The sequence below is a fragment of the Sus scrofa genome, chromosome 8 (assembly GCF_000003025.6).
Source record: "Sus scrofa isolate TJ Tabasco breed Duroc chromosome 8, Sscrofa11.1, whole genome shotgun sequence".
Classification (NCBI taxonomy): domain Eukaryota; kingdom Metazoa; phylum Chordata; class Mammalia; order Artiodactyla; family Suidae; genus Sus; species Sus scrofa.
In genome coordinates, this window is record NC_010450.4 from 1,018,384 (window position 1) to 1,044,121 (window position 25,738).

At 60.5% G+C, this 25,738-nt stretch overlaps 1 protein-coding gene across 1 annotated transcript; it reads right to left on the reverse strand.

The window, feature by feature from the left end:
• On the reverse strand, positions 60-20,708 carry NELFA (negative elongation factor complex member A). The gene is given in 12 exon segments (XM_003128808.5): positions 60-711; positions 853-952; positions 1,053-1,201; positions 1,204-1,329; positions 1,853-1,964; positions 2,524-2,612; positions 2,723-2,792; positions 2,896-3,026; positions 3,986-4,075; positions 4,971-5,132; positions 6,400-6,571; positions 20,401-20,708. Coding segments are annotated over 12 exon segments (1,596 nt in total). The 5' UTR covers positions 20,611-20,708; the 3' UTR covers positions 60-526.

Consider the following 25,738-nt stretch of genomic DNA (forward strand, 5'->3'; position numbering starts at 1 on the left):
TAGGGGGGCCGGGCCCCCAGAGCAGTGAGGTCGAGCTGGCCAGAAACACAGCTCTGGTGCTTTCTTTAGAAAAGCTCAACTTTAATGACTCAGGTCGTTTTTACAATGGAAACAGGTGACCCAGGGACTGGGCTCAGAGGCTCGCGACCGTACAAAAGACACATACAAACCCCAACCCCGCGGGGCGCCTACGGCCCGGGCCCGCCCCGCCCCGCCCTGCCCTCAGCGCCCGCTTTGGTCCCTCTGCCTCATGGGGCGGGGAGCGCGCTGCTCCAGCGAGGAAGGGCCTCCCCCCAGGCGGGCGGAACTTAAGAAAAATAAAAAAGATCCGTCTACCAGGCAGAGCTGTCGCTACGATCAGGAAGTTACAACTTTTTTGGCCAAGTTGAACATTCAAAAAAGTAAGATTGAATCCAAAAAAGTGCCTCAAATCACACACGAGGGAACCCACCCACGTTAAAATTTAAAAACCGAGTCCAAAACACCCCAGGGACACGGAACCTAAACCCGAGGCGGCGGCGGCGGCCTAGGACGCGTTGGCCATGGGCTTGTACTTCTTGAAGCGCGTCCACTGGCCCGTGGCGTAGTTCATCTCGAACACGGTGTCCACCAGCATGGTGGTGCTGCCCTGGCCGTCCGACTTGGGCAGGTCCTCCGTGTGCTCGCTCAGCTTGATCTGGATCACGTCGCCCTGCTCCTGGCACGGGTTCTCTGCGGGGCGGGGGCGGGGGCCGCTGGGAGGGGGCCTGGGTCCGCAGAGCCGCCCCCGAGCCCTGCGGGACCCGCGCCCCCCGCCCCCGCCCTGCGGGACCCGCCCCCCCCCCGCCTGCCCCCTCCCGGCCGCGGACCCACCTCGGGAGCCGGCCATGAAGCCCAGGATGAGGGCCTTCTCGGGCCGCGTGACCTTGTTGGCCGTCTTGAACATCTCCTGCGCAGCGAACATCTGCTCCCTCTGCGGCGGGGAACAGGTGTGGGTACCGGGGCCCCGCCAGCCCACCCAGGGCACAGCCGCACCCCAGCCGCGGGGCCGCCACCCCGCCCCGCCCACCTACCGTGAGCGACAGGTTCTTCTTGGGCTGCTGCTGGGCAGGGGGCTGGGCCTGGGGGGCCACCATGGCCACCGGAGGCGTCTGGGCGGCGGGGGCAACGGCTGGGGGCGTGGTGGGCGTCAGGGGCGAGCTGGGTGCAGGGGGCGCGGGGCGGCAGGGCTTGGGCCACTGTTGTACATGGGTGCCCGCTGCTTGAACTGTGCAGGCAGCGCGGGGCTTGGGGCACTGGGCTCCTCGGGCGGCCGGCTGGCCTGCAGGCTGGCTTCCCGGGAAGATGGGGCTGCAAGCGAGGTGTGGCCTGGTGAGAGGCCTTGACGATGGAGCCCGCACAGCCCCTACGGGGCACCGGGGCCAGGGTGGTGCTGCCAACTGGGCAGTGGGCCAGAGGCCACGGGCAGACCAGACGTCCAGGCTCTGGTCCCCTTCTGGCCTGGGGACCAGCTCCCCAGCCCCAAGCCGGCCCTGCTGAGACGCCAGAAGGCAGGTCCCGGGATCCAGCCCTGCCGGACCCCCAGGGCCCCCTCCCGGGGCCGGGCTCCTGCCTGGCAGCACAGCTAAACCCAGGGAGGAAAAGCCTGGGCACAGCCCACAGGACTACGCTTCAGACACCTTCCTTCTGAACCGGGGGCTGAGACGTGCTCCTGCTGCCGCCTGGGGAGCAGCTCCCGTGTGGCCCAGGAAGGCGCAGAGCAGCTGGGAGCGCAGGTTTAGTGCCCCGCTGCCAGCAGCAGGGCTGAGGAAAGAGACGCGGGACAGAAGGCCTGACACCCAAAAAAGCGCCACGTGGGCGACTCCCTGCTCACCTGGCGGGGTCTCGGAGCTGGGGATGTAGGACGAGGCTGGGACCGCGCTGGGCGTGGCGGGCAGGTAGCTGGTGGAGGGCAGCGCAGGCTCGCTGCTCAAGGACCCGAGTTTCTGGAAGACAGAGGCCGCGGCTCCGCCCAGAGGCCGGGGCTCAGCGCGCGCTGCCCCAGACCGGGCGCTGCCGGCTCCCGTGGGCCTCGGCGCCTCCAGTGCCGCAGCAGCAAGACAGGGCACTGCTGTGCCCACAGGAGGAGCCTGGAGCGGCCTCGGGGGCCGCTCCTGCGGTTTGTGGAGCCTCCCACACCAGCCGTCTCCGAGAGAAGCTCAACGATGTTTTTCTTGCCACAAAAGCAGAGGCGTTACGAGAAATAAGAGGCAAGTTGCCTGACACCCAGAAACGAATGACAGCGACAAGGTGTGACATGGTGCCTGGCAGTCCAGCCGCCCGAGGGCAGGCAGGACCGGCTCCCGCGGGCAGACCAAGGCCTTCCGAGCAGCGAGGCCCAGGCCAGCCTTCCCGCGAGGCCTGCCCGGCCACCTCGCTGGATGGAGAGGACCCGCCAGGGAGCACGGTGCGGCCAGGGCCACGCCTCCGCCGCGGCCGCACGTCTGTCCTCCAACAGGACCTGCTCCAGCGGCTGAGCAAGGACCAGGGGGCCCGCAGCCCTACCTGAGTGGACACCAGGCCGGCCGCGTAGTCCGGGGTGGCGTTCTCCACGACCGTCTCCTCCTTGGCCGGCTTCTCCACCGCCTCCGCATCTGCCGGCAGAGCAGTGGCCTCAGCGCCCTGGCGGCCCCCCCCGGGCTCAGGGGGACAACAGGCGGCACAGGGGACGAGCCCGAGACAGAGACGCGGCCCAGATACACACCCAGCGTCTTGCGCCGCCGCTTCGCCTCCCGGCCGGCACCCACCATGTCCAGCTCCGAGATGTCCAGCAGCTGCCGAGACAGAGGCCCGCGCTCAGCCCGGCACGCGGGGCAGGGCCCTGGGAGCAGAGCCGCCAGGGCAGGGGGCGGGGGGTGGGGGCAGGGGGGCGCCCACCTTCACGCCCCTCTCCTTCCGCAGCGGCGTCCGCGACGGCGGGATGGGGGTCCGGTTCCCGGCGGGGCTGAAGACGCTGGGGGCGGTGGGGCTCCTGAAGGGCGCCTGCTTCGGGATGCCTTTGAGCGGGGCTGCGGGCGGCGGCCGGTCAGGGCCCAGCGGGCAGCAACTCGTCCGCCCCGTCACGCCCGCCGTGCCCCAGCTCGGCCCCTGCCGCCCACGAGCCGGGCAAGCGCTCCCGAGGACTCGCCGCATCTCCGCGAGGGCAGGGGAGGCGACACCCGGGACGCTGGGACCCCAGGCCCACCCTCCCGAGTGGGGGTCAGCCTGCCCCGAAGAGCGGGGCTGTGGGACCCGACGGCACCACAGCTGAGGAGGACCTCCTTGGCAGAGACACGCCTGCAACCTCCCCTTTCGCGCGTCTCCCGGTGAAGGGGCCCGTGGCGGGCTGGCAGCCCCCGCTCTGCAGCCGGACCCGCACCCTCCCCGCCCAGGCCCAGCCCTGTCTCAGGGAAGTCACCTGACACAGGGAGGGCGCTCCCTTCTGAACGGGGCCTGTCCCCTGCCCACTCCTGAGGTCACACGTGGCCCCGGGGCAGGGAAGGAAGCTGTCTCGGGGGACCAGCACATGGGGACAGAAGGGACGTGACAGTGACAGCCCGTGTCAACCTGATGTGCCGGCCAGGCCTCCTGGGTGACGGCCAGCCCAGGGGAGCCTCCCTGCGGCTCCGGGGGGCAGGCATCTGCCGGTCCCACCTGCCTCCTCGCCTGTCTGGCAGCCTGGGGCCCTGCGACGCGGGCCACGCGGAGCTGGGGGAACGGCCATCTGTGAAGCCCCTGCAGGACCTCCCAGCACCCCGCGCCCGCGTCTCAGAGCCCTGGGCCCCCAGCCCTGGGGCACCCGGAGGCGGCCGAGCGAGCGCAGTGCGGCAGCAACAGCGCGCAGAGGGGCTGTCCTGTCCCGGCAGCCGGCAGGGCCCGCAGCACAGCAGCAGGCCTCCGCGGGCAAGAGCCAGCACTCCAGGCCTCCGCGGGCGAGGGACGGCGTGGCTCTGGGCACCCTCCGCACAGACCCGGGCCCGGGCCTTACTCGTCGTGTCCATCTTGCGGAGCAGCCCGCGGCCCTTGGCGTGGAAGGGCACGCCCGCACTCCTCTTCAGCTGCTGCGCGGTCTCGGTGGCTGCAAGGAGGGGCGGGTGTCAGTGCTCCCCGCAGCGACAAGGCGCCCGTCGCCGTGGAGGGACGGATGGCGTCCCTCCGTCTGAGTTACAAGGAAGCTGGAAGGACTGACGCACAGACACACATCAGCTGTGGGACGAGAGGCCCAAGTTCAAATGTCACAACTGCATTGTCTGTGCAGGAAAGTCCACCCTCAGTGAACAGAGCCGCTGAGGCTGCACCTCCCAGAGACAAGGGGCAAGGCTGGCACAGAACGTGGCAGAGCTGAGCTGGGGGGGGGGCAGGGGGCGGGCAGCCCCCGGGGCGCCCTCGCTGGTGGTCGGTAGGCATGAGCCAGCACCTCCCTTCACAGACGTGGAACCATGAGGCAGGAAACAAGGGACCCTCCCCACAGCAGGGGACACAGCCCCACGCCAGCACCTGGCCTGGCAGGTGCAACCACTGACCACGTGGAGGGTCTGAGGAGCTGAGCCAACCCCAGGGAGCTGCCCAGGAGCCCGAGGCCTGCACTGCGCGCTGCCAGCTCCGTGAAGCCGCAGAGCGGGGCTGACCCCAGGGCACGTCCACCCGGAACAAGAGTCACCAGGGCTGCTGTGTTTTATCTGGATTCTTTGAAAACGGGGCATCGAAGAGCTCCCTTGTGGTGCACAGGTTAGGGATCTGGCATCATTACTGCTGCGGCGAGGGTTCAATCCCCTGACCCAGGAGCTTCTGCATGCCGCAGGCACGGCCCCCCCCAAAAAGAAGACAACTTAGGTACCGTAACCCCCCGAAGAAATCTAAAAACAAAAGCTCCAGGCCTAAGACAGGCGCGGTTTGCTTGGCAGGCGGTCTTGCCACGGCGGCTGGGCCTCCCCGGGCAGCGCCCGCCCAGACCCGCGCCCTCGGGCACTCACATTTCTGCAGGAGCTCCGCCCTCAGCGTGGCGCTCTTCGGCTTCCTTTTCAACTGAAAGTGTTTCACCGGGGGCGTGAGGGGCCCGGCCAGGGTGGTCAGGGCGTTTTTATTCAGGTACTGGCACTCCAGCGGGAGCATGGCCGAGGCCTCGCACTCGTTCACTGCCCGTTCAAGAACCAACACGTTAGGAGGTGCGTGTCGCACAGGCCACCGTGTTCACAGCTCACAGGAGATGACAACCCACAACCTGGCAGGTGGCGCCTCTGCTTGGATCTCAAAACCGAAACAAGCATCCCCGGCCTGCCGCCACCCAGCCAGCCCGGCCGCCACGCTGGCCCAAGGTCCAGGACAGCAGGATCCCTGGGAGCTTTTTAAAGGCAGAAGCGCCTGCCACCCCCCCGTCCCCCATCACCGGACTTGCTGAGGGCTGGCGCCACAGAGGCCCATCAACACAGCCCTCTGGAAGCTGTTCCGTGCACCTGCTAGGGCAGCAGCAGAGGGGCACAGGCCCATGGCCCCCATCAGGGGCCTCTCGGGGCCGCATGAGAAGCCCCAAGCCCGCTGCCCAGGTTGGTAACGAGCTGCCCTGGAGGGAAAGCACGGGCCAGCCCAGCCCTGCTCCGGGAGACAGGGGCAGCGTCGGGGCAGGCCCCTGCCGGCCAAGGGAGGGCACCCGGGTGGCCTGGACCTGTCTGGACCCTCGTCAGGGGATGACCAGGACAGGGACAGCTTGGGTCTGCACCCCAATGCTCTGGGGGTGCCCACGCAGTCCGTGGGCAGCTGCAAGTCGAGTGGAAGCCGCGGTGTGGGCGGCCACGCGGAGCCGAGAAGAGGCACCGGAGGCCACTCGTGGGTGGCGGGCACCGGCCCTGCTGCCTCCGTCTTTAAGGGGCTGCAGCTGCAATGCTCCCGCTGGGAGAGGGGCCCGCGTGGCGGGGGGACAACGGACCTCATCGTTCCGTGCTTTTGAGGACGATTTGCAAATGTTTTCTGAGTAGTTTTCAGTTCACGTTCTAAAGAATGTAAACTAATGATGTTTTCAACACATACGCGTGTCTGTTCTGCGCCAGCGAGTGTTCTAGGCCCCGGAGGTACAGCCTGAATTGGCAGAGTTCGTGTCCTCAGGGAGCCGAGTGGGGAGAGAGCATGTGCGCACGTGAAAATAAGTAAAGGGGGCGCTGGGCACAGCAGGCACCCTGGGCACAGCAGATGCCCTGGGGAAGGAGCGCACGGGCTGCTGTTTTCAAAGATGCGCAAAATGCCACCCGGCAGCGGGTGGGCGCGCGTGTCTACGGGCACGTCTCAGGAGCACAGCACGTGCACACAGCACACACGACCTAATGCTCTCAAGGCCAAGCTCATCTCCGAAGGGGCGTTTTAAAGAAACCCACCTCCCCCTGCAGCACAGGCCAAACACACTCAACCTACCCTTTTCTCTCAGCTCTCCTAGGATGTCCTGAACGTTGGGGTTCTGCTCTTCGAGATCGAGGTTCAGGGAGCCGGTGTCAGGAAAGGACTTCAGGATGTCGGCCACCATGAGGACCCAGGGGTCCGAGTCCAGGGTGGCCAGCTGGATGATCTCCGTGAGCGCGCCCTTCATCTGCCGAGGAAGGACAGGGGACAGTCCTGGTCGCCCGCCCCGTCCTGCTGTCTCACAGGGCCGTGTCCTGCCTCTGCAGCCTTGCCCCCCCCACCCCAGGGCCACCGGTCCCTGGCCGCCCGTCCCGGCCAGGCTGCAACGCCCAACCCCCGCCCTGGCCTGCGGACCGTCCCGCCCGGGGCAGCGCTTCCCCCCTGCCCCCGGCCTCCCGGCGGCTCCATGTGCGGGACAGCAGGAGACAGGCCCCGAGGGAGCAGCCTGTTCCAGCTCCCGAAACGCCTCTCTCGGCACCTGCTGCTGAGGCCCCCAGAGTGCGCGGAGCCCGGCCAGGTGGCGTCGGGGCCCTGAGGCAGGCGGCGCTGAGCCCTGTCCCACGCCTTGCTGCCCAGGCTCCGATGTGGCAGGAAGGCAACCAGGAGTGGCGAGCCACCCTCCAGCAGGGCTGCGGGGCCAGGGAAGAACCCGGAGGTGGCGGCTGCTAGAGGACCAGGGCCACGCCCGGCCGGAGCCGCACCCCTGCCCGCGTCCCCTCCCTGCGAGGCTGGATCCTCCTCCCAGGGCTGCGCGGAGCCCAGAGCCCGGCTCCCGTGGCACTGCCCGCTGTCCTGCCACAGTCACTGCTGTCTGAGAGTCCCGAGAGCTGAACGGCCCTCCGCGTGCCTCCCTCCCCCACCCAAGCCCTGGGCTCCACCTGCCTGCTCGCTGGCCTGGGCCTTGGCCCAGCGGCCCACTGCCCTCGGGATTCAGGCAGGCCTGACCTGCCTGGGGAGCCCCCATCCACACCCGTGCGGCCAGAGCCCACCCGGGCTGGGCCCAGTGTCCCAGAGTCCCCACCAGCCACGCCCGACGTCGGGGGGGGGCAGACGGGGGGCCCTCCTGTAGGCCACGCACAGGATCCACAGGCTCAGTGCCAGCTGACCCAGTTCCAAAGGCCTGTCTCTCAAAATGCAGGGAAATGCGCTCTTTTGATTTGCAGCAAAAACAGGAAACGTCTCGTGATGTTTGCAGCAGACAGCTTCTAGATGACGTTACGGAAAAATAAACCCACCTCCCACCTTTCCCCTTTCATCCGCTGAGCTCTAAACCCTCCTACGTTACAAACATCAGGCTTGAAAGGGAGAGCACCTCCCGGTCAGCCACGGGGGCGCGAGGGGTCCAGACACGTCCCTGGCAAACTAACACCGCGTCAAGAAGGACAGCGGCTTCGGAACCCAAGTCCCACGTGACGCGGCTCCCCAGAAGCAGCCCCCTCGGCGGTGGCCCCAAAGCACCCAGAACAAGAAGCAAACAGACGGCCGGCCGTGCGGAGACCAGGGGAGGCCGCGAAGGTCACTGACGCGGGCCAAACGTGGGTGCCGCCTCCTGCCTGTGACCCGAGGAAAAACAGGTGACACCAGCCACGGGGTGGGGACGTGGGAGGCCTGACGCCACGGCCGGGGCGCCTCAAAGAGACCAGCCCGTCTCCTCGGGACCCCGCCGCGCTCCCAGGTGTTGCCCCAAAGAACTGAAAGTCTGCCCCAAAAACAGGGACTGAATGGCTGGGGTTTTTTGTCTTTATAGGGCCGCACCCTCGGCATATGGAGGTTCCCAGGCTGGGGGTCTGATCGGAGCTGCAGCTGCCGGCCTGCACCACAGCCACAGCCACAGCCACGCAGATCTGGGCCACGTCTGTGACCCACACCGCAGCTCACGGCAACGCTGCAACGAGCCAGGCCAGGGATCGAACTCGCATCCTCGTGGACACGAGTCGGGTTCTTAACCCGCTGAGTCCCGAGGGGAACTCCGGAATGGCTATCTTCATAGGAGCCAAAAAGTGGAGCAACCCCGTGTCACCACCTGTGCAACGGAGGGTTTATCGGTGCGTCGGCTACTGTTTGGCAAGAAAAAGCAGCACTAACTGTGTGACAACATGGGTGAGCCTTCCAAACGCAAAGCTCTGTGAAAGAAGCCAGACACGAGGGAGCACACACGTGCGAACTGTCCAGAACAGGTAAACTCCGACGCAGGAAGCGGGGCGGCGGCCCCACAGCTGAGCGGGGAGGGAGTGGCTGCCGGCGGGCAAAGGGTTTCCCCCGCCGTGTGGCGCAAACATGCTGTGTTAAACAGTTGTGACGACGGCACGTCGTAAACACACCAGAATCACTGATCTGGACGCTTCATGTTTTATGTATTTACTTTTTTGCTTTTTAGGGCTGCACCTGCAGCATACAAAGTTCCCAGACTAGGGGTGGAGTCAGAGCCATAGCCGCCGGCCTACACCACAGCCACAGCCACGCGGGATCCGAGCCGCGTCTGCGACCCACACCACAGCTCACAGTGACACCGGGTCCTTACCCCACTGAGCGAGGCCAGGGACCGAACCCGCGTCCTCATGGACAGGTTCGTTACCGCTGAGTCACAACGGGAACTCGATGTGCACACTTTACAAGAATGGGTCCTACGTGACTATCCCAACCGGAAAATCTGTACAAGGGAGGGGCAGGGGGAGCTCAGGGCGAAGCTGAGTCAGAGCCCACAGGCTGGCCTCACACCCAGGCTCCTGCCTGGGACCCAGAGAACGTGTCTGCGCCTGCGGGCAGGGGCCTCCCCAGCCCTGGCCGAGCATCGTGTCACCAGGCGGCACAAGTCCGAGAGCCCAGGAAGTGCGGCTGAGATGGAGGCAGCGGGCCGGCAGGACAAGGACAGGCCTGTCCCTGGAGCAGGGCTCGTCACCCGGGACACGGCTCCAGGCCTCCCTCGCTGGGAGCTCCCGTGAGCGCAGGGGGAGCCCGGAGCCTGGAGGAGGCAGCAGAGGAGCCGCCACGGGGTTGTCGGCGCCCTGCGGGGACAGCACCGCCAAACGCCAAACGCCAAAGGAAGGACATGAGGAGCTCGCATCGCGGCGCAGCGGAAACGAACCCGACTAGGAGCCGTCAAGTTGCAGGTTCAATCCCTGGCCTCGCTCAGTAGGTTAAGGATCCGGTGTTGCCATGAGCTGCCGTGTAGGCTGTAGAAGCGGCTTGGACCCCGCGTGGCTGGGGTGCAGGCCGGCGGCTACAGCTCCGATTAGACTCCTAGCCTGGGACCCTCCATATGTTGTGAGTGTGGCCCTAAAGAGCAAAGAAGAAAAAATAAGGACAAAAAGCAGAGAACCGAGTCAGAGACACGGCACGACCACAGCTGACGAAAGCAATAAAAAGACCACACCGAGAAACAGACCTGAGATGCGGTGAAATCTTTAGGAGCCCCAGCAAGGCCTGAGCGGTGGCCAGTGCCCTCAACAGCACAAAGACGGACACCCCCAGTGACGCGACACACCCGGGGTGACCCTGCTCACACCGCACAGCTCCTTCCTCAGAACCGGACACCCTGAGCCTCAACGTCCTGTGCGAGGGTCACGAAGCAAAACCAAGAACAAGAAAAGGAAGAGGGAGAGGCGGGTCAGCTCCTCGGACAATCGAGTCGGAAAGGCCCCGGGTCAGCCCCGTCCTCACTGCCCGCTTTACGCCCAGATAAATGCCAAATGGACCGCACCTCAATTTGAGAAATCAGACTAAGAAGAGCACCAGCGGGCGTTCCCGTCGTGGCGCAGTGGTTAACGAGCCCGACCAGGAACCATGAGGTTGCGGGTTCGATCCCTGGCCTCCCTCAGTGGGTTAAGGATCTGGAGTTACTGTGAGCTGTGGTGTAGGTCACAGACGCGGCTCGGATCTGGCGTGGCTGTGGCTGCGGTGTAGGCCCGGGGCTACAGCTCCGATTCGACCCCTAGCCTGAGAACGTCTACATAACCGCAGAATGCGGCCCTAAAAGACAAAGGAAAAAAAATTTAGAAAATAAAAAAAGCACTAGGAGAAAACTTACACGTGTCTCTTCTGCGTGACTGCTGAGTAAGTAAGACAGCTTCTGTGGTTAGGATTCTAAACCAAAGAGCCATCAAAGACACGAGTTCGAATTTTACTACCTAAGTATTTTTTGCATGGAAAACTACCAAAAAACCTCCAAATCCCATAAATGCTACCAAGAGAGACAGCAAGCTGGGTGAAAAAAACAGTTGCAACTTCTATCCCAGGCAATTAAAAAACCCACACACGTGTGTGTTTATGTTTTATAAATATCTATATTTATTTAATTTTTTTTGGTCTTTTTGCCATTTCTTGGGCCGCTCCCACAGCATATGGAGGTTCCCAGGCTGGGGGTTGAATCGGAGCTGTAGCCACCAGCCTACGCCAGAGCCACAGCAACGCGGGATCCGAGCCACATCTGCAACCCACACCACAGCTCACGGCAACGCTGGTTCCCTAACCCGCTGAGCAGGGCCAGGATCGAACCCACAACCTCATGGTCCTAGTCAGATTTGCTAACCACTGAGCCACGACGGGAACTCCTAAATATCTGTATTTATAACACAAAGGACAGACGTGTATTGATCCTACAGGTCAAATTTTAAAGTTTATCATGAGGAAGATGATTTTAAAATGGATTTAACATAAGAGAAATGCAAAATAAACCCAGGAGGAGACAGGTCCCCCCGAGAGAGGGGCAGAGCAGGCTGACCGGGGTGGCCGGCCTGGGAGGGCAGGCCCGACAGTGAGGGGCTTTGGGGCCCAGGACAGCGTGGCCACCCCCAGGCTGGAGAACGCGCTTCCAGCAGGGCTGGCGTGGCCACCCTGGGGCTCGGCCCTGGAACAGGCCTGGCAGGAGCGACCCCGCCCAGGGAGCAGGGACCACACAGGCTGTGGACGGAAGCCAGCACAAGCTCTGCCACAGTCGCCTCGGGACACTCGTCACCACTCCCGACGCCCGAGCCTTCTGCCCGACCGGCTAGCACGTCCAACAAGTCACCGTCCAGGGGCCTCGTCGCCGAGAGCGGTCGCTGCCGCCCGAGCCCAGCGTCGGGGACGGGAGACCAGGTGGGTTCCGCTGGAGAACGAACGCGGCTCCTGCCCGCGCTCCAGGTGGCGGATCCCTGGTGACCGGGCATCCCCGCCACGCGGGGCCCGGCCCAGCCGGGTGCTGGGGCACAGACAAGACACAGCGGTCTCCCCAGCGCTCTCTGTGAGCGAGCACGCGCGTGTCCCCCACCCGCAGGCTCGAGGCGTGGGGCCTGGGCTCCCGCTGGGGCACGGCCTCGGTCCCCGGCCTGGCAACTCTCTCCGCGGCAGGAGCAGCTGGCACAGGGGCGAGGGAGGCCGCCCCGGATCCCGAGGCCAGTAACCTCCGAGCGTGACCTCTGCAGACAGGGCCTGCGGGAGGCCGAGGTCAACAGGACGAGGTCGTCCGAGTGGCCTCCGGCCGCCAGCACCTCGCGCAAGGGGGAAACCTGGGCGCAGACCCCCGCGCGGGGAGGACCACGTGAGGGCGCGGGCCGGGAGGACAGAACACCGGAGCCCCGAGGGTGGGAAGAGGCGTGGAAGTGACCTCCGGCCACTCAGAGCTGTGGCAGCACATTCCTGCTGCGGAGACGCCTGCTCTGCGGCCCCCTGCTCACTGCAACCCCAGCAAAGCACCAGCAAGCAAGCCGGCCCTGACGGACTGGCGCACGTCCCCCCAAGTTCACGTGCGCACACCGCGTCTCCGGGAGGGGCTTCGGGCGGCCACGGGTGAGTGGGGTTGGTGTGCTGCGGCCAAAGAGGAAGAACACAGACGAAGCAGCAGAGGGAAAACTGAGGAAGACAAGCCAACATACTCCACATCCACTGAAACGCCCCCATCCGGATCTTTACAGAGGAGAGTCAGGACGCACGACAAACAGGAGCCCAACCTCAGGGGCTCCCGTCGGGGCTCAGCAGAAAAGGAATGTGACTAGTATCCACGAGGACGCAGGTTCGATCCCTGGCCTCGCTCAGTGGGTTACGGACCCCGCATCGCTGTGGCTGAAGCGTAGCCTGGGAACGTCCATATGCCACAGGTGCAGCCCTAAAAAGACACACGCGCGCGCGCACACACACACACACACACACACACAAAGTGGGATGTTTCAAAGTTTCCCAGACCCTGTGATTTTTTTTTTAATTTATTTTTCTGTCTTTTTTGTTGTTGTTGTTGTTTTTATTGTTGTTGTTGTTGCCATTTCTTGGGCCGCTCCCTCGGCATATGGAGGTTCCCAGGCCAGGGGTTGAATCGGAGCTGTAGCCACCGGCCTACGCCAGAGCCACAGCAACGCGGGATCCGAGCCGCGTCTGCAACCTACACCACAGCTCACGGCAACGCCAGATCGTTAACCCACTGAGCAAGGGCAGGGACCAAACCCACAACCTCATGGTTCCTAGTCGGATTCGTTAACCACTGCGCCACGACGGGAACTCCGATTTTTATTTTTTAAGGCTGCACCCATGGCATATGGAAGTTCCCGGGGCCAGGGACTGGATCTGAGCCTCGGCTGTGGCAACGCCAGACCCTTTCACCCCCTGCGCCTCTACAGCAACCCAAGCCACTGCCAACTGCAGTCTGTCTGTTTTAGGGCCACACCTGTGGCATATGGAGGTTCCCAGGCTAGGGGTCGAACCAGAGCAGCAGCTACCGGCCTGCACCACAGCCAGGCAGGACCTGAGCCACGTCTGCAACCTACACCACAGCTCATGGCAACGCCAGATCCATCTGCAACCCACAGATCAAGGCCAGCGATCAAACCCGCATCCTCACAGATACCAATCAAGTTTGCAACCCACTGTGCCACAGGAGGAACTCTGCTTTTCATTTTTATTTATCTTTTTGGCCATGATGGCAGCAAGAAGTCCCTAAGCCAGGGATCAAACCCTCTCCACAGCTGTAACCAGAGTCACAGCAGTGACAACGCCAAATCTCTAGCCTGCCGAGCCACCAGGGAACTCCGAGCCTGTGACTTTCGGGCTGCAGAGACTCTCAGCGGAGAAGAAGGGTAGGTCCTGCAAATCCGCAGCTGTGGCGTGTCCCCTGGGAAACGCTGTGTCTTGGTCACTGGGCAGCTGGCCTGACCTGTTTGTCATCCCAGGGGATAAAGAGACAGCGATGCCAGCCGCGCGCTTCTGGACTAAGACTTCCCGAGGCCATCAGTCACCCCGGACACCACCCCTTCGACCTCCTTTGGTGGCAGAGTTTAGGTCTCAGACAAGAGGGTCACTGGTTTTACTCCGCACGGCTTTTACCCTTTTCTCAGCGCCCTTTCGAATACGGCGCACACGTCCCGACGTCAGGACTCAGGCCCCACGGCCCTGCGGTCAGCGGCCCACCGCTCTGCGCTGCCTCCCGCTGTCCTCGCTTCCCTCCGCAAGTGGAAGGTGCCTAGAGAGCAGGGCCTGACACTTCTGCCCCCACGGGTAAACTACGCCACTGGGTCACTAGCCTCCCCTTCCTCCGCCACGGTGAGAGCTAAGGGTGGTTGTCTACTCAGAGGCTTTCAAGAGAAGAGACGCATCACAAAACAAGCGGACGGGTCTCGAGAGGGCATCAGGGAACGCAGGCGCAGGGCCCGGGGCCCCGGCCCGCCAGCCGCGCCCCTTTCGCAGCCCAGCCCAGCCTCGGCGTGGGCGACTCCTTCGGGCGCCCCTGGAAGCCCGAGGAGAGCAGGGATGCCGATGACGCCGCCGTGCACTCAGCCGGGCTGGGTCTTGCTGCCAGGCGGGTGGCCGCCAAGGCTGGGCCCACGGCGACGGGCCATCGAAGCGAATGGGGACACGATCGCCAGAGAAAGCCGGGCGTGGACCTCGATGAGACACAAGGGCAGACGACAGGAAGGTCCCTCCGCTGCGACAACGGGTGGAGGCCAACGTGTCCGCGTGCAGAGTGGAGGGGACGAGGGACGAGGCTGGTTGGGGAAGCGGCAGATGGACACTCCGCCCCGGCAGCCGGCAGCGCACTCGCGGCCAGAGGCAAAACCAACACGCGGCCGCCCGTGCCTGCGCCCACAGCTCCTCCACCCGGCGGCGGCTGCTCCTGGCTCCGCACGGCCTTCCCTCGGGCACTCGGCAGAAACCCGCTGGGGCTGGGGGACTTCCCCTGGGGCCAGGTGGCACCGGCCTGGATCCAATTCCCTTCTCACTGTGTATTGTTTGGGTTTTTTGGTTTTTTCCGTATTTTTTTTTAAGGGCCGCACCCACAGCACACGGCTCCCAGGCCAGGGGTCAAATCGGAGCTGCAGCCGCCGGCCTACACCAGAGCCACAGCAACGCAGGATCCGAGCCGCATCTGCGACCTACACTGGAGCTCATGGCAACACCGGATCCTTAACCCACTCGGCAAGGCCAGGGATCGAACCTGCATCCTCATGGATGCTAGTCGGGTTCGTTAACCACAGAGCCACGATGGGAACTCCTGTATGTTTGTTCTGTTAACTGTCTCCAAGGGGTACTTTGAGGTCAATGACACAGAGCCAAGCAAAAAAAAAAAGGAAGGGAGGAGGAAAGAAATACGAGCTGTAGCAGGTGTATAATGCTTCTGTTTATCTTTTCCTCCTCCTTCAGTCCTGAGACACAGAGAGGTTCCCAGGCCAGGGATCAAACCAGCGCCTCCACAGAGACAGGCCGGCTCATTAACCCGCTGTGCCACAGCGGGAACTCCCTGCACCGTTTGCTGTTACATGTCCAGCCAAGAAGTGCTTAGACACCAGGTCAAAAGTTCTTCTTGGTGTGTCTGTGACAAATCTCCGGATAAGATTAACCCCTGAACTGCGGTGAAGCCGCTGCCCTCCCTAACTCAGGTGGCCCTTATTCGATCAACTGAAGGCCTGGACACACCAAAGAGGCAGCATTGGCGTTCCCGTCGTGGCTCAGCAGTTAGCAAACCCGACTAGCATCCATGAGGACGCGGGTTCGATCCCCGGCCCCGCTCAGTGGGTTAAGGATCCAGTGTTGCCGTGAGCTGCAGCGTAGGTCACAGACACAGCTCAGGCCCAGTGTTGCTGTGGCTGTGGTGTAGGCCAGCAGCTGCAGCTCTGATTCAAGCCCTGGCCTGGGAACCTCCATGTGCCGCAGGTATGGGCCTTAAAAAAAAAAAGACCTATGGTTCAGCTCTCCTGGGTCTCCAACTTGCTGGCTACAGATCCTGGGACTTTTCAGGAGGCATGTGGGCGAGCCATCTCCTTTTAATAAAAACCTCTCTCCCTCTCTTTCTCTAGACAGCACACACGGCACAACGAGGCAGCTCGGGCTACGCGTTCCGACGCCCTGCGGTGCCCTGGACAACAGTGTTGGGGCATGGACGTCCCTGTCAGCTGGTCCCACATCAAAAGCTTCACCTTCAGAATGACAGCCCTGAGGTATCAGACCCTTAAATGACTGACAATAATAAAGTAAGTGCAGGTTCCCATCATGGCTCAGTGGTTAGCAAACCTGACTAGTATCCATGAGGATGCAGGTTTGGTCCCCGGCCTCAATCAGTGGGTCAGGGAATCCAGGTTGCCGTGAGCTGTGGTGTCGGTGGCAGACACGGCTCGGATCTCGTGTGGCTGTGGCGTAGGCCGGTGGCTACAGCTCTGATTCGACCCCTAGCCGGGGAACCTCCATATGCTGCGGGAGTGGCCCTAAAAAGACAAAAAATTGAAGTTAAAAACAAAAATAAAACATAGCCTCAAAATACATAAAGCAAAAGCTCATAAAACTGTAAGGACCAGATAAATCCATAACCATAACAGACATAAACACACCCTAACATTAACCGATTTTAAAAAGTTTGTGTGGTTTTTTTTTTTTTTTTTTTTCTTTTTGCCTTTTCTTGGGCCGCTCCCACGGCATATGGAGGTTCCCAGGCTAGGGGTTGAATCGGAGCTGTAGCCACCAGCCTACGCCAGAGCCACAGCAACTCGGGATCCGAGCCGCGTCTGCAACCTACACCACAGCTCACGGCAACGCCGGATCGTTAACCCACTGAGCAAGGGCAGGGACCGAACCCACAACCTCATGGTTCCTAGTCAGATTCGTTAACCACTGCGCCACGACGGGAACTCCTTAAAAAAGTTTTTAATTAGTAAGACTGTCGTATAGCTGTACAACCCGATTAAACAACCTGACTTAATGCACACGGGCAATGGCCCACAGACCTAAACACGCTTCTCAGGCTCATTTTCAATGTTTACAAAAACAGTACATTAAGAAAATCTCGAATTTCAAATGACAATTAATATAGACTACCTTCTCTGACAAGCACTCAGTCTAGCTAGAAATCACTGGTAGAAATGTAGCTAAAATTTCTCCCCCTCCCATGTAAGGAAATTAAGAAACTTTTCTCAATTACAAAGGGTCATCATAGAAATTACAATGTATTGTGACTTGGTGATGGTGACACTATTTATCCACACTTGTAGAATGCAACCAAAGCTGCGACTAGAAAAAAAAACAACCTATGACATAAAATGTATATTATAGAAAAGAAAAAAAGGCTGAAAAATGAGGACATCCCTCCTAAGAGATCAGAAAAAGAACAAGATAAATACAAAAAAAGGGAAGAAAATACAAAAGTACAAAAACTGTGCAACAGAAAACACGAAGTTAAAAGTTATGACACTTTGAAGTCCTGTACGAGTGACAGCCACCTGGTGAGACGAATCAATGGAAAAAAGAGTTCCCGTCGAGGCGCGGTGGTTAACGAATCCGACCAGGAACCATGAGGCTGCGGGTTTGATCCCTGGCCTCGCTCAGTGGGTTAAGGATCTGGCGTGGCTGTGGCGTAGGCTGGCGGCTACATCTTCGATTCAACCCCGGGCCCGGGAACCTCCATGTGCCGTAGGAGCGGCCCAAGAAATGGCAGAAAGACGAAAAAAAAAAAGAGGAGTTCCCACCGTGGTGCAACGGGGTCAGCTGCACCTCCGCAGCACCAGGAACAGGCCTGACCCCTGGCCTGGCACAGTGGTTAAAGGATCTGGCGCTGCCAGAGCTGCAGCCTAGGCCACAGCTGTGGCTCAGACTGATCCCTGGCTTGGGACCGCTATACGCCTCAGGGTGGCCAAAAATGAAAAAAGAAAAGAAAAGAAAGAAAAAGGGAACATCGCCACACATGCTTCCAATGTTAAAAAAGACGCGAGGATGTTATCATCTTGATGCTGATAAATGTGAAATTCTAGTGGAAACCGCCAAATCGCCAGAAAATATACAGCACCTGGACAATTCCACTCAAGATCACATGCCGCGGAGTCTCCCTAAAAAGACGAAACCGAAAAAACAAAAAAACGTAACATCAAACACCAATACTCGACATCTTCCCGCCAAGAAAATCCAGGTCCTGACAGCTTCACGACTAAGTTCGGCCAAACACTCAGAAGAAACGATTCCGGGAGCTCCCATCATGGCTCAGCGGTAACAAATCCAACTTGCATCCATGAGGATGCGAGTTCGATCCCTGGCCTCGCTCAGCGGGTTAAGGATCCGGTGTTGCTGTGAGCTGTGGTGTAGGCTGCAGACGCGGCTCGGATCTGGCGTGGCTGTGGCTCTGGCGTAGGCCTGCGGCTGCAGCTCCAATTAGACCCCTAGCCTGGGAACCCCCATACGCTGAGGGTGCGGCCCCAAAAGACAAAAGACAAAAAAAAAAAAAGGAAATGAAAAAAAAGACACAACATTTCCATTCAAAACATCACCATAATCCTACAGGTAAAGCGACAAGTTAGGTCGCCCTCAGGAACACGCGTCCTGTAGAAGTGGCAACCACGTGTCCACAGACATTCTGCACATCGGAAAAACCCAGCATTCACTCGTACTTACAACGACCGCACTGGCTACCTGAGAGCCAGGCTCACCTCTTGGTGGGAGTGGAGCCAGAAGGCACGGCGAGGGAGAGCTGAGGAGAAAGGACGCCTGACCTGCGGCGAGCAAGGGGGTCCCTGGGGACCCCTCCCGAAGCCGAGTCTCCCCAACAGCGGAGCTGGGGAGGCTTGAGGCCAGGGTCACACGCGCTTTCAGCAGGGGGCTGGGTGGTCAGCAGAGCACCTGGGGGGCCCTGGTGGCGGCAGAGCCCAAGGACACCTGTCCGTCCCTCCACCTGAGGAGAAGCCGGGCTGTGTGTCGTCACGAAGCAGGTGTCGCCACTGCTTCTCCCCGGCCTGCTCCCTCGCTTCCCGAGCACCACGAACTGCGGACACCTGCGCGAGGCCAAGCTCGGGACGGCTTAGGCCAAAGACAGCGTCCGCTTGTTTCCAGCCTTGGCCACGAACACAGGTCAGGCATGGTCAGTAAACACGTCAGAGGGGAAACAAACTCACATGCATCCCAGGCCGAGTTCCAGGAAGGCTCTGAGAGGTGAGAGGCAAACTGTGCCTCTGGCAAGACAAGAGGGAGTTTCCTCTGCCTCCTCGGGAAACATCGCCTCAACAAGAGAAGACTGGCCGGAACCGTAGGGGAGACCGGAGGTGCACGCCTGTTCAGTCACAGTGAGGGCGTCTGCGCAGCCCAAGATCTCGAAGACAGCCAAGCAGCACCCACCGGGGCGGATGCCCAGCAGCACCCACCGGAGCGATGCCAAGCAGCACCCACCGGAGCGGATGCCCAGCAGCACCCGCCGGAGCCCGCGGGGTCACGGCTGCGGCTCGGGCTGCGGCCGGGGGGTCTGACCCCTGGCCAGTGACGTTCCACGTGCCGAGGGGGCGGCGGGGGCGACACACAGGTGGAAGGAAGGCAGAGCACGCCTGAGTGAGGAAGACCGCTACTCAGAGTTGCCGCCGGGGCTCGGCAGTACCGAGCCCGACGGCTACCCACGAGGATGCGGGTTCCACCCCTGGCCTGGCTCTGTGGGTCCGGGACCCGGCGCTGCCCTGAGCTGGGAGTGGGTCGCAGGTGCGGCTCGGATCCCGCGTGGCCGTGGCTCTGGCGGAGGCCGGCGGCTGCAGCTCCGACGGGACCCCTGGCCTGGGAGCCTCCATGTGCCGCAGGTGCAGCCCTAAAAAAAGAAAAAAAGACTGCTCTTCAAAACGTATGTGTTAACTTGTACTTATTTTGGCCGCACCCCCTGGAGTGCGGACGTTGAGGGGCCAGGGGTTTAACCCTCGCCTCAGCAGGGACCCGAGCCGCCGAAGTGACAGAGGATCCTCCGTCCTTCGAGCCACAGAGAAGCCCCCCAAAATCTGTTTTTTCACAAGGGAGTCCCCATCATGGCTCAGCGGTTAACGAATGCGACGAGGGCCGTGAGGCTGCGGGTCAGTCCGGCCTCGCTCGGCGGGTTAGGGTCCGGTGGTGCCGGAGCCGTGGGGGGTCGCGTTGCAGCGGCCGCGGTGCAGGCCGGAGGCTGAGCTCCGATTAGACCCCTGGCCTGGGAACCTCCACCTGCTGCGGGTGCGGCCCTCAAAGACAAAACAAAATAAATATCGTAAAACTCCGCCAAAGCAGTGGAACGCATGCCCTCGGGCGTAAACAAAAACGAACGAAAAAGGGACAAACAAGTCACAAGAACCCCGAAGAAGGAAGAACCCCAGGAAGCGACGCCCGACCACACGGTCCTCGGAGAACCGACGGGGGCGGCCCCGCCGCCAAAGGAACGGGCGCGCCCACCCGCCCACGCAGGACACGCCGCGCTCGACGCCCCGCTCGCGGGTCCGACCCGGGAAGCGCTCCGCCACCGACGCCCCGCCGGGAACGGCCCGAGGCTGCGGCGAAGGGCGCGTTGGCCGCTCGGGGGGCGACGGCAGCCTCGACCCTCCGCGCAAACGCGATGAATTCGCCGAGACGGGAAAGGGCCGGACGGCAAGGGCGCCAGACCCGCGCCCTCGGCGGCACGAGCGCGCGGCGGGCAGCGGCGGCCGGCGGGGCCCCGAGGGGAAGCGGCGGCCGAGCCCCGGCCCGCGCGCCCGGCCCGCCCCGCGCGCCCGGCCCGGCCCGGCCCGGCCCGCCGCGCTCGCTGGGCCCGGGGCGGCCGGGGTCCCAGGGGCCCGGAGGGTGCCCCGCCGCCCGCCTCACCTCGTCCACCGTGCGGCGCGGGAGGTGCAGCGTCCCAAGCAGCAGCTTGAGCTTCACGGCCGACGAGAGGCCGTGGAAGCAGAGGCGGATGTTGTCGATGACCGCGGCCGTGAGCAGGGACGCGATGCTGGGCGGCGCCCACAGCTCGTCCGTGGCCCCCAGCTTGTTGTGCAGCCACAGGCCCGTGTCGCTCTCCCGCATGGACGCCATCTTGGGGGGAAAAAAGCCGGGCGCCGCCGAGCCGGCATCTTATGAGGACACCTACGCGCTCGCTACGAGGACCCCCAACATGGCGGCGCCCGCCCGGCGAGCCGCGTGACGTGACGGCGGGGCGGGGCCTCGGCGAGACGCTTCGTGGCGGCGCCGGGGGGGGGGGGCGCACCGGCCGCCGTAACGCAACATGGCGGCGCCCGCGGCCGGCTCTGGACGGCCTCGGAAGATGACGTCACGGGGCGGGCGACCCCCAGGGCTGGCGCTCGAAGGCGCCGGTCCGCGCCGGTTGGCCAGGGCACCCGCCTCCGCCGCTCCGGACCGGCGCTTGCGCGTGGTGGCCGCGCAGGCCGGGGGAAGCCGTGGCCTGGGTCCCGCGGCGGTCAGGAGGCAGGCCCCGGTCGGCTTGTCCTCCGCGGGGCCCCAGAGGCGGGGGCCTGCGCCACTAGGAGCGCCGAGGTCGCGGTCAGGAGGCCGCCTAGGGGATCCTGCGCGAAGAGCCAGCGGGAGGCAGCTCTCGCGGTCCCCCGGCAGACCCCCACCCCGTGCCGCGCGCTGGCCCGGGCGCCGGGGGTGCAGAGCGAGGCCTTGCGGGGCCCGCGACGCGAGGAAGTGGCAGACGCTGACGGGTGCGCGCTTACTTCTAGGAAACCTACGTGTCGTAAAGGTCTTGGACTTCAGTGTCGGTGATTCCGGGACAGTTCTGTGTTGGTTAAACGAAACTTGTTTTCATCATCAAAAATTAATCCTAGGGAGTAATGAACGTAGACAAAAGTAAACAAATGGGACCTAGTTAAACGTTTCGCCCAGCAAAGGAAACCGTAAACAAAAAGCGCACAGAATGGGAGAAAATATTCGCAGCTTAAGCAACGGACAGGGGATTACTCTGCAAAACATACAAGCATCTCCTGCAGCTCAGTATCCAACCAACAACTCAATCAAAAAGTGGGCAGCGGATCTAAACACATTTTCCCAAAGACACACAAGGGCCAAAAACACATGAAAAGATGTTCAGCATCACTCATGATTAGAGAAATGCACATCAAAACCACGATGAGGCACCACCTTACACCAGCCAGAATGGCTATCATCACAAAGTCTGCAAAGGAGTTCCCGTCGTGGCGCAGTGGTTAACGAATCCGACTAGGAACCATGAGGTTGCAGGTTCGGTCCCTGCCCTTGCTCAGTGGGTTAACGATCCGGCGTTGCCGTGAGCTGTGGTGTAGGTTGCAGACGCGGCTCGGATCCTGCGTTGCTGTGGCTCTGGCGTAGGCCGGTGGCTACAGCTCCGATTCAACCCCTAGCCTGGGAACCTCCATATGCCGCGGGAGCGGCAAGAAATAGCAACAACAACAACAACAAAAGACCAAAAGACAAAAAAAAAAAAAAAAAAAAAAAAAGTCTACAAACGATAAGTGCTGGAAAGGGTGTGGAGAGAAGACACTGCTGGTGGGAACGTAAATTGGTGCAACCACTGTGGAAAACAGGATGGAGAGTCCTCAGAAAACTAAACATAGAACTGCCATTTGATCCAGCAGTCCCGCTCCTGGGCATCTATCCAGAGAAAACCATCGTTTGAAAAGATATGCGTACCCCAATGTTCACAGAAGCAATTTTTTTTTTTGTCTTTTGTCTTTTTTTGGGCCACACCCCCGCAGCATATGGAGGTTCCCAGGCTAGGGTCTAATCAGCTGTAGCTCCAGCCTACACCACAGCCACAGCAAGGTGAGATTCGAGCCTCATCTATGACAGACACAAGTCATGGCAACACCAGATCCTTAACCCACCGAGCAAGGCCAGGAATCAAACCCACAATCTTTTGTCTTTTTGTCTTTTTTTTTTGTTGTTGTTGTTTTGTTGTTGTTGTTGTTGTTGTTGCTATTTCTTGGGCTGCTCCCGCGGCATATGGAGATTCCCAGGCTAGGGGTCGAATCGGAGCTGTAGCCACCGGCCTATGACAGAGCCACAGCAACGCAGGATCCGAGCCGTGTCTGCAACCTACACCACAGCTCATGGCAACGCCGGATCGTCAACCCACTGAGCAAGGGCAGGGACCGAACCTGCAACCTCACGGTTCCTAGTTGGATTCGTTAACCACTGCGCCACGACGGGAACTCCTGAACCCACAATCTTATAGTTCCCAGTTGGATTCTTTTCCACTGCACCATGACGGAATTCTGATAGCGGCACTATTTATAACAGCCAAGACAATGGATGAGGTACTTACATACAATGGAATATTACTCGGCTGTAAGAAAAGAATGAAGTAATGACGTTTGGAGCAACGTGGTTAGACCCAGAGATGATCAAACTAAGTGAAGTCAGACAGTGAAGGACAAACATTGTAGGCTATCGCTCGTATGTGGAATCTAAAACAGGATTCAATGAACTTATTTGAATAACAAGAAACAGACTCAAAGACTTTGAAAAACTTATGGGGGGGGCGAGGCATGGACTGGGGCTTTGGGACTGGCTTGTGCACACTGTCTATGGAAAGACTGGCCAGTGTGGACCTGCTGTACCGCACAGGCAAATCGACGCATTCCGGGATCGTCTCTGTGGGAAAAGAGTCTGAAGAAGTGTGGGCGTGTGTGCATGTGTAACCGAGTCACGCTGTACAGCAGAGATCACCGCAGCATTAAGCCAACTACACTTCAGTCAACCTTTTAAACGTAAAAGAAAATAATCCCGGGAGTTCCCACCGTGGCGCAAGAGGATCAACAGCGACTCTGCGGCGCCAGAACACGGGTTCGAACCCGTGGGCTAAAGAGAGGATCGGCCGCAGCTGTAGCGTAGGTCACGCCTGTGGCTCGGCTCTGATCCCCGGCCTGGGGACTCCATGTGCCTCGGGGCAGCCACAGGAAAGGAGTTAATGCTAGATTACGTGATCCTGAAACTCGCTGGGAACACGTTTCCGAGTAGCTACATAAGCACTTGATTTTCACTCTTCCGCACGTTGGTCTTGGCAACACCACACGTCTGTGATACACGCACACACGGAGACCCGTATGGAGGCCCCGCCAAGTCCCCAGGAGCTGCGGGGTCAGTGCTCCGCATTGCGGAGACCCCCGTCGCTCTCATTCCAAAATTTCAGCCACGAATCAAGTACAGTAATACGAAACGTTAGTTACGAAAGAGGTTTCTGGCAGATGAAATAAATTAAGGTCACCTGTTTAGAAGGCTAGACCTTGTTTCCTAACCTTTACGGAGAGGACGTTAAGATTTATCCAAGTGCCCTGTCTCGCTTTTGTTTTTTCTTTCCTCAAAAGTTACTTTCCCAAAATTTGCAACTGAAACAGACGGTTTAGACAAGCATTCCCCGAAGGCAGGTAGAAGACTTACACGTCAAGAGCACAGGAGGAGAAGTGCAAGTTCGTCCTAGGAGGAAATTTTATTTCCTTAAGGCCAGACTTTTTTTTTAACTCTTCCAAGTCTCAAGATAAATGGGGAGACTTGGGAATGGTAAAAGGATTGGTGGGTGAGGGATTGTTTCTGCAGCTACACCTCTGGTCCGGTGAAGACTAGATCTGTGAGATGACAACTGTTTGTCTTTTTAGGGCTGGAACTGCAGCATGTGGAAGTTCCCAGGTTAGGGATTGAATCCAAGCTGCAGCTGCTGGCCTACACCACTGCCACAGCCATGCCAGATCCGAGCTGCAGCTGAGACATATACCACAACTCACGGCAACGCCAGATCCTTAACCCACTGAGCAAGACCCGGGATTGAACCCACATCCTCATGGATACTAGCTGAGTCCTTAACCTGCTGAGCCACAACAGGAACCCTGGGAACTCATTGTTCTTTTGCTTTTTAGGGCTGCACACACGGCATGTGGAGGTTCCCAGGCTACGGGTTGAATCGGAGCTACAGCTGCTGGCCTACGTCACAGCCAAAGCCATGCCAGATCCGAGCTGCGTCTGAGATCTACACCACAGCTCAGGGCAACGCCAGATCCTTGACCCACTGAGCGAGGCCAGGGATCGAACCCTCATCCTCATGGATCCTAGTCGGGATTGTTAGCACAGAGCATGAAGAGAACTCCCCAGGAGCGCGTTGTCAATCCTCTGTCGGAATCGTTCTCTCTGAAGAGGCTATTAAATGGTTATCTTTAAAAATGGGGCCACCTGTGGCTGTTAGGGGAGCCTCCTCAGGTCAAAGGTGGAGCTAATCTCTTAATTGCCAATATTAATTTGTAAAAGAGTGGAAATTAAGTGCTTACATAGATACTCAGAACGTCCATGTGTCGCAGGTGCAGCCTTAAAAAGAAAAAAAAGGAACACACCAAGAAGCTCCCCGGTGGCACTGCAGGTTGAGGACCCAGCATCGCCGCTGTGTGAGCAGGGTTTGATTCCTGGCCTGGGAATGTCCATATGCCTCGGGTACAGGCGAAAAAAGAAAAAGTGCTTCAAAAGGGGGATGAGGGGAAAAGGGAGGCTGGACAGGAGCAAGTGACCGTGAAGGGTTTCGTCTGTCCCTCGTGGGTGGCTTTAATGCCAGCATCTGCCACTCTCCTTCTGCAGCATCCTCCACCAAGGCTCTCTTGGGATTCGGAAGATTTCTGGGGCTTTTCCAGACCCAGGAAAATAGGCTCCGTCGTGAGCTGAGGGCCGTCTAAAACGTGCTAACAGTTTATTCTTTTTTTTTTTTTTTTTTTGTCTTTTGTCTTTTTGTTGTTGTTGTTGCTATTTCTTGGGCCGCTCCCGTGGCATATGGAGGTTCCCAGGCTAGGGGTCGAATTGGAGCTGTAGCCTCCGGCCTACGCCAGAGCCACAGCAACGCAGGATCCGAGCTGCGTCTGCAACCTACACCACAGCTCACGGCAACGCCGGATCGTTAACCCACTGAGCAAGGGCAGGGACCGAACCCGCGACCTCATGGTTCCTAGTTGGATTCGCTAACCACTGCGCCACGACGGGAACTCCTAACAGTTTATTCTTAAACGATTTTTGTGTTTTCCATTATAGCTGGTTTACAGGGTTCTGTCAATTTTCTACTGTACCGCAAGGGGACCCAGTCACACACACACACACACACACACACACACACACACACACACACACAGTCTTTTCCTCACACCATCGCGCTCCATCACAAGTGACTGGGTAGAGTTCCCAGGGCTCCACAGCA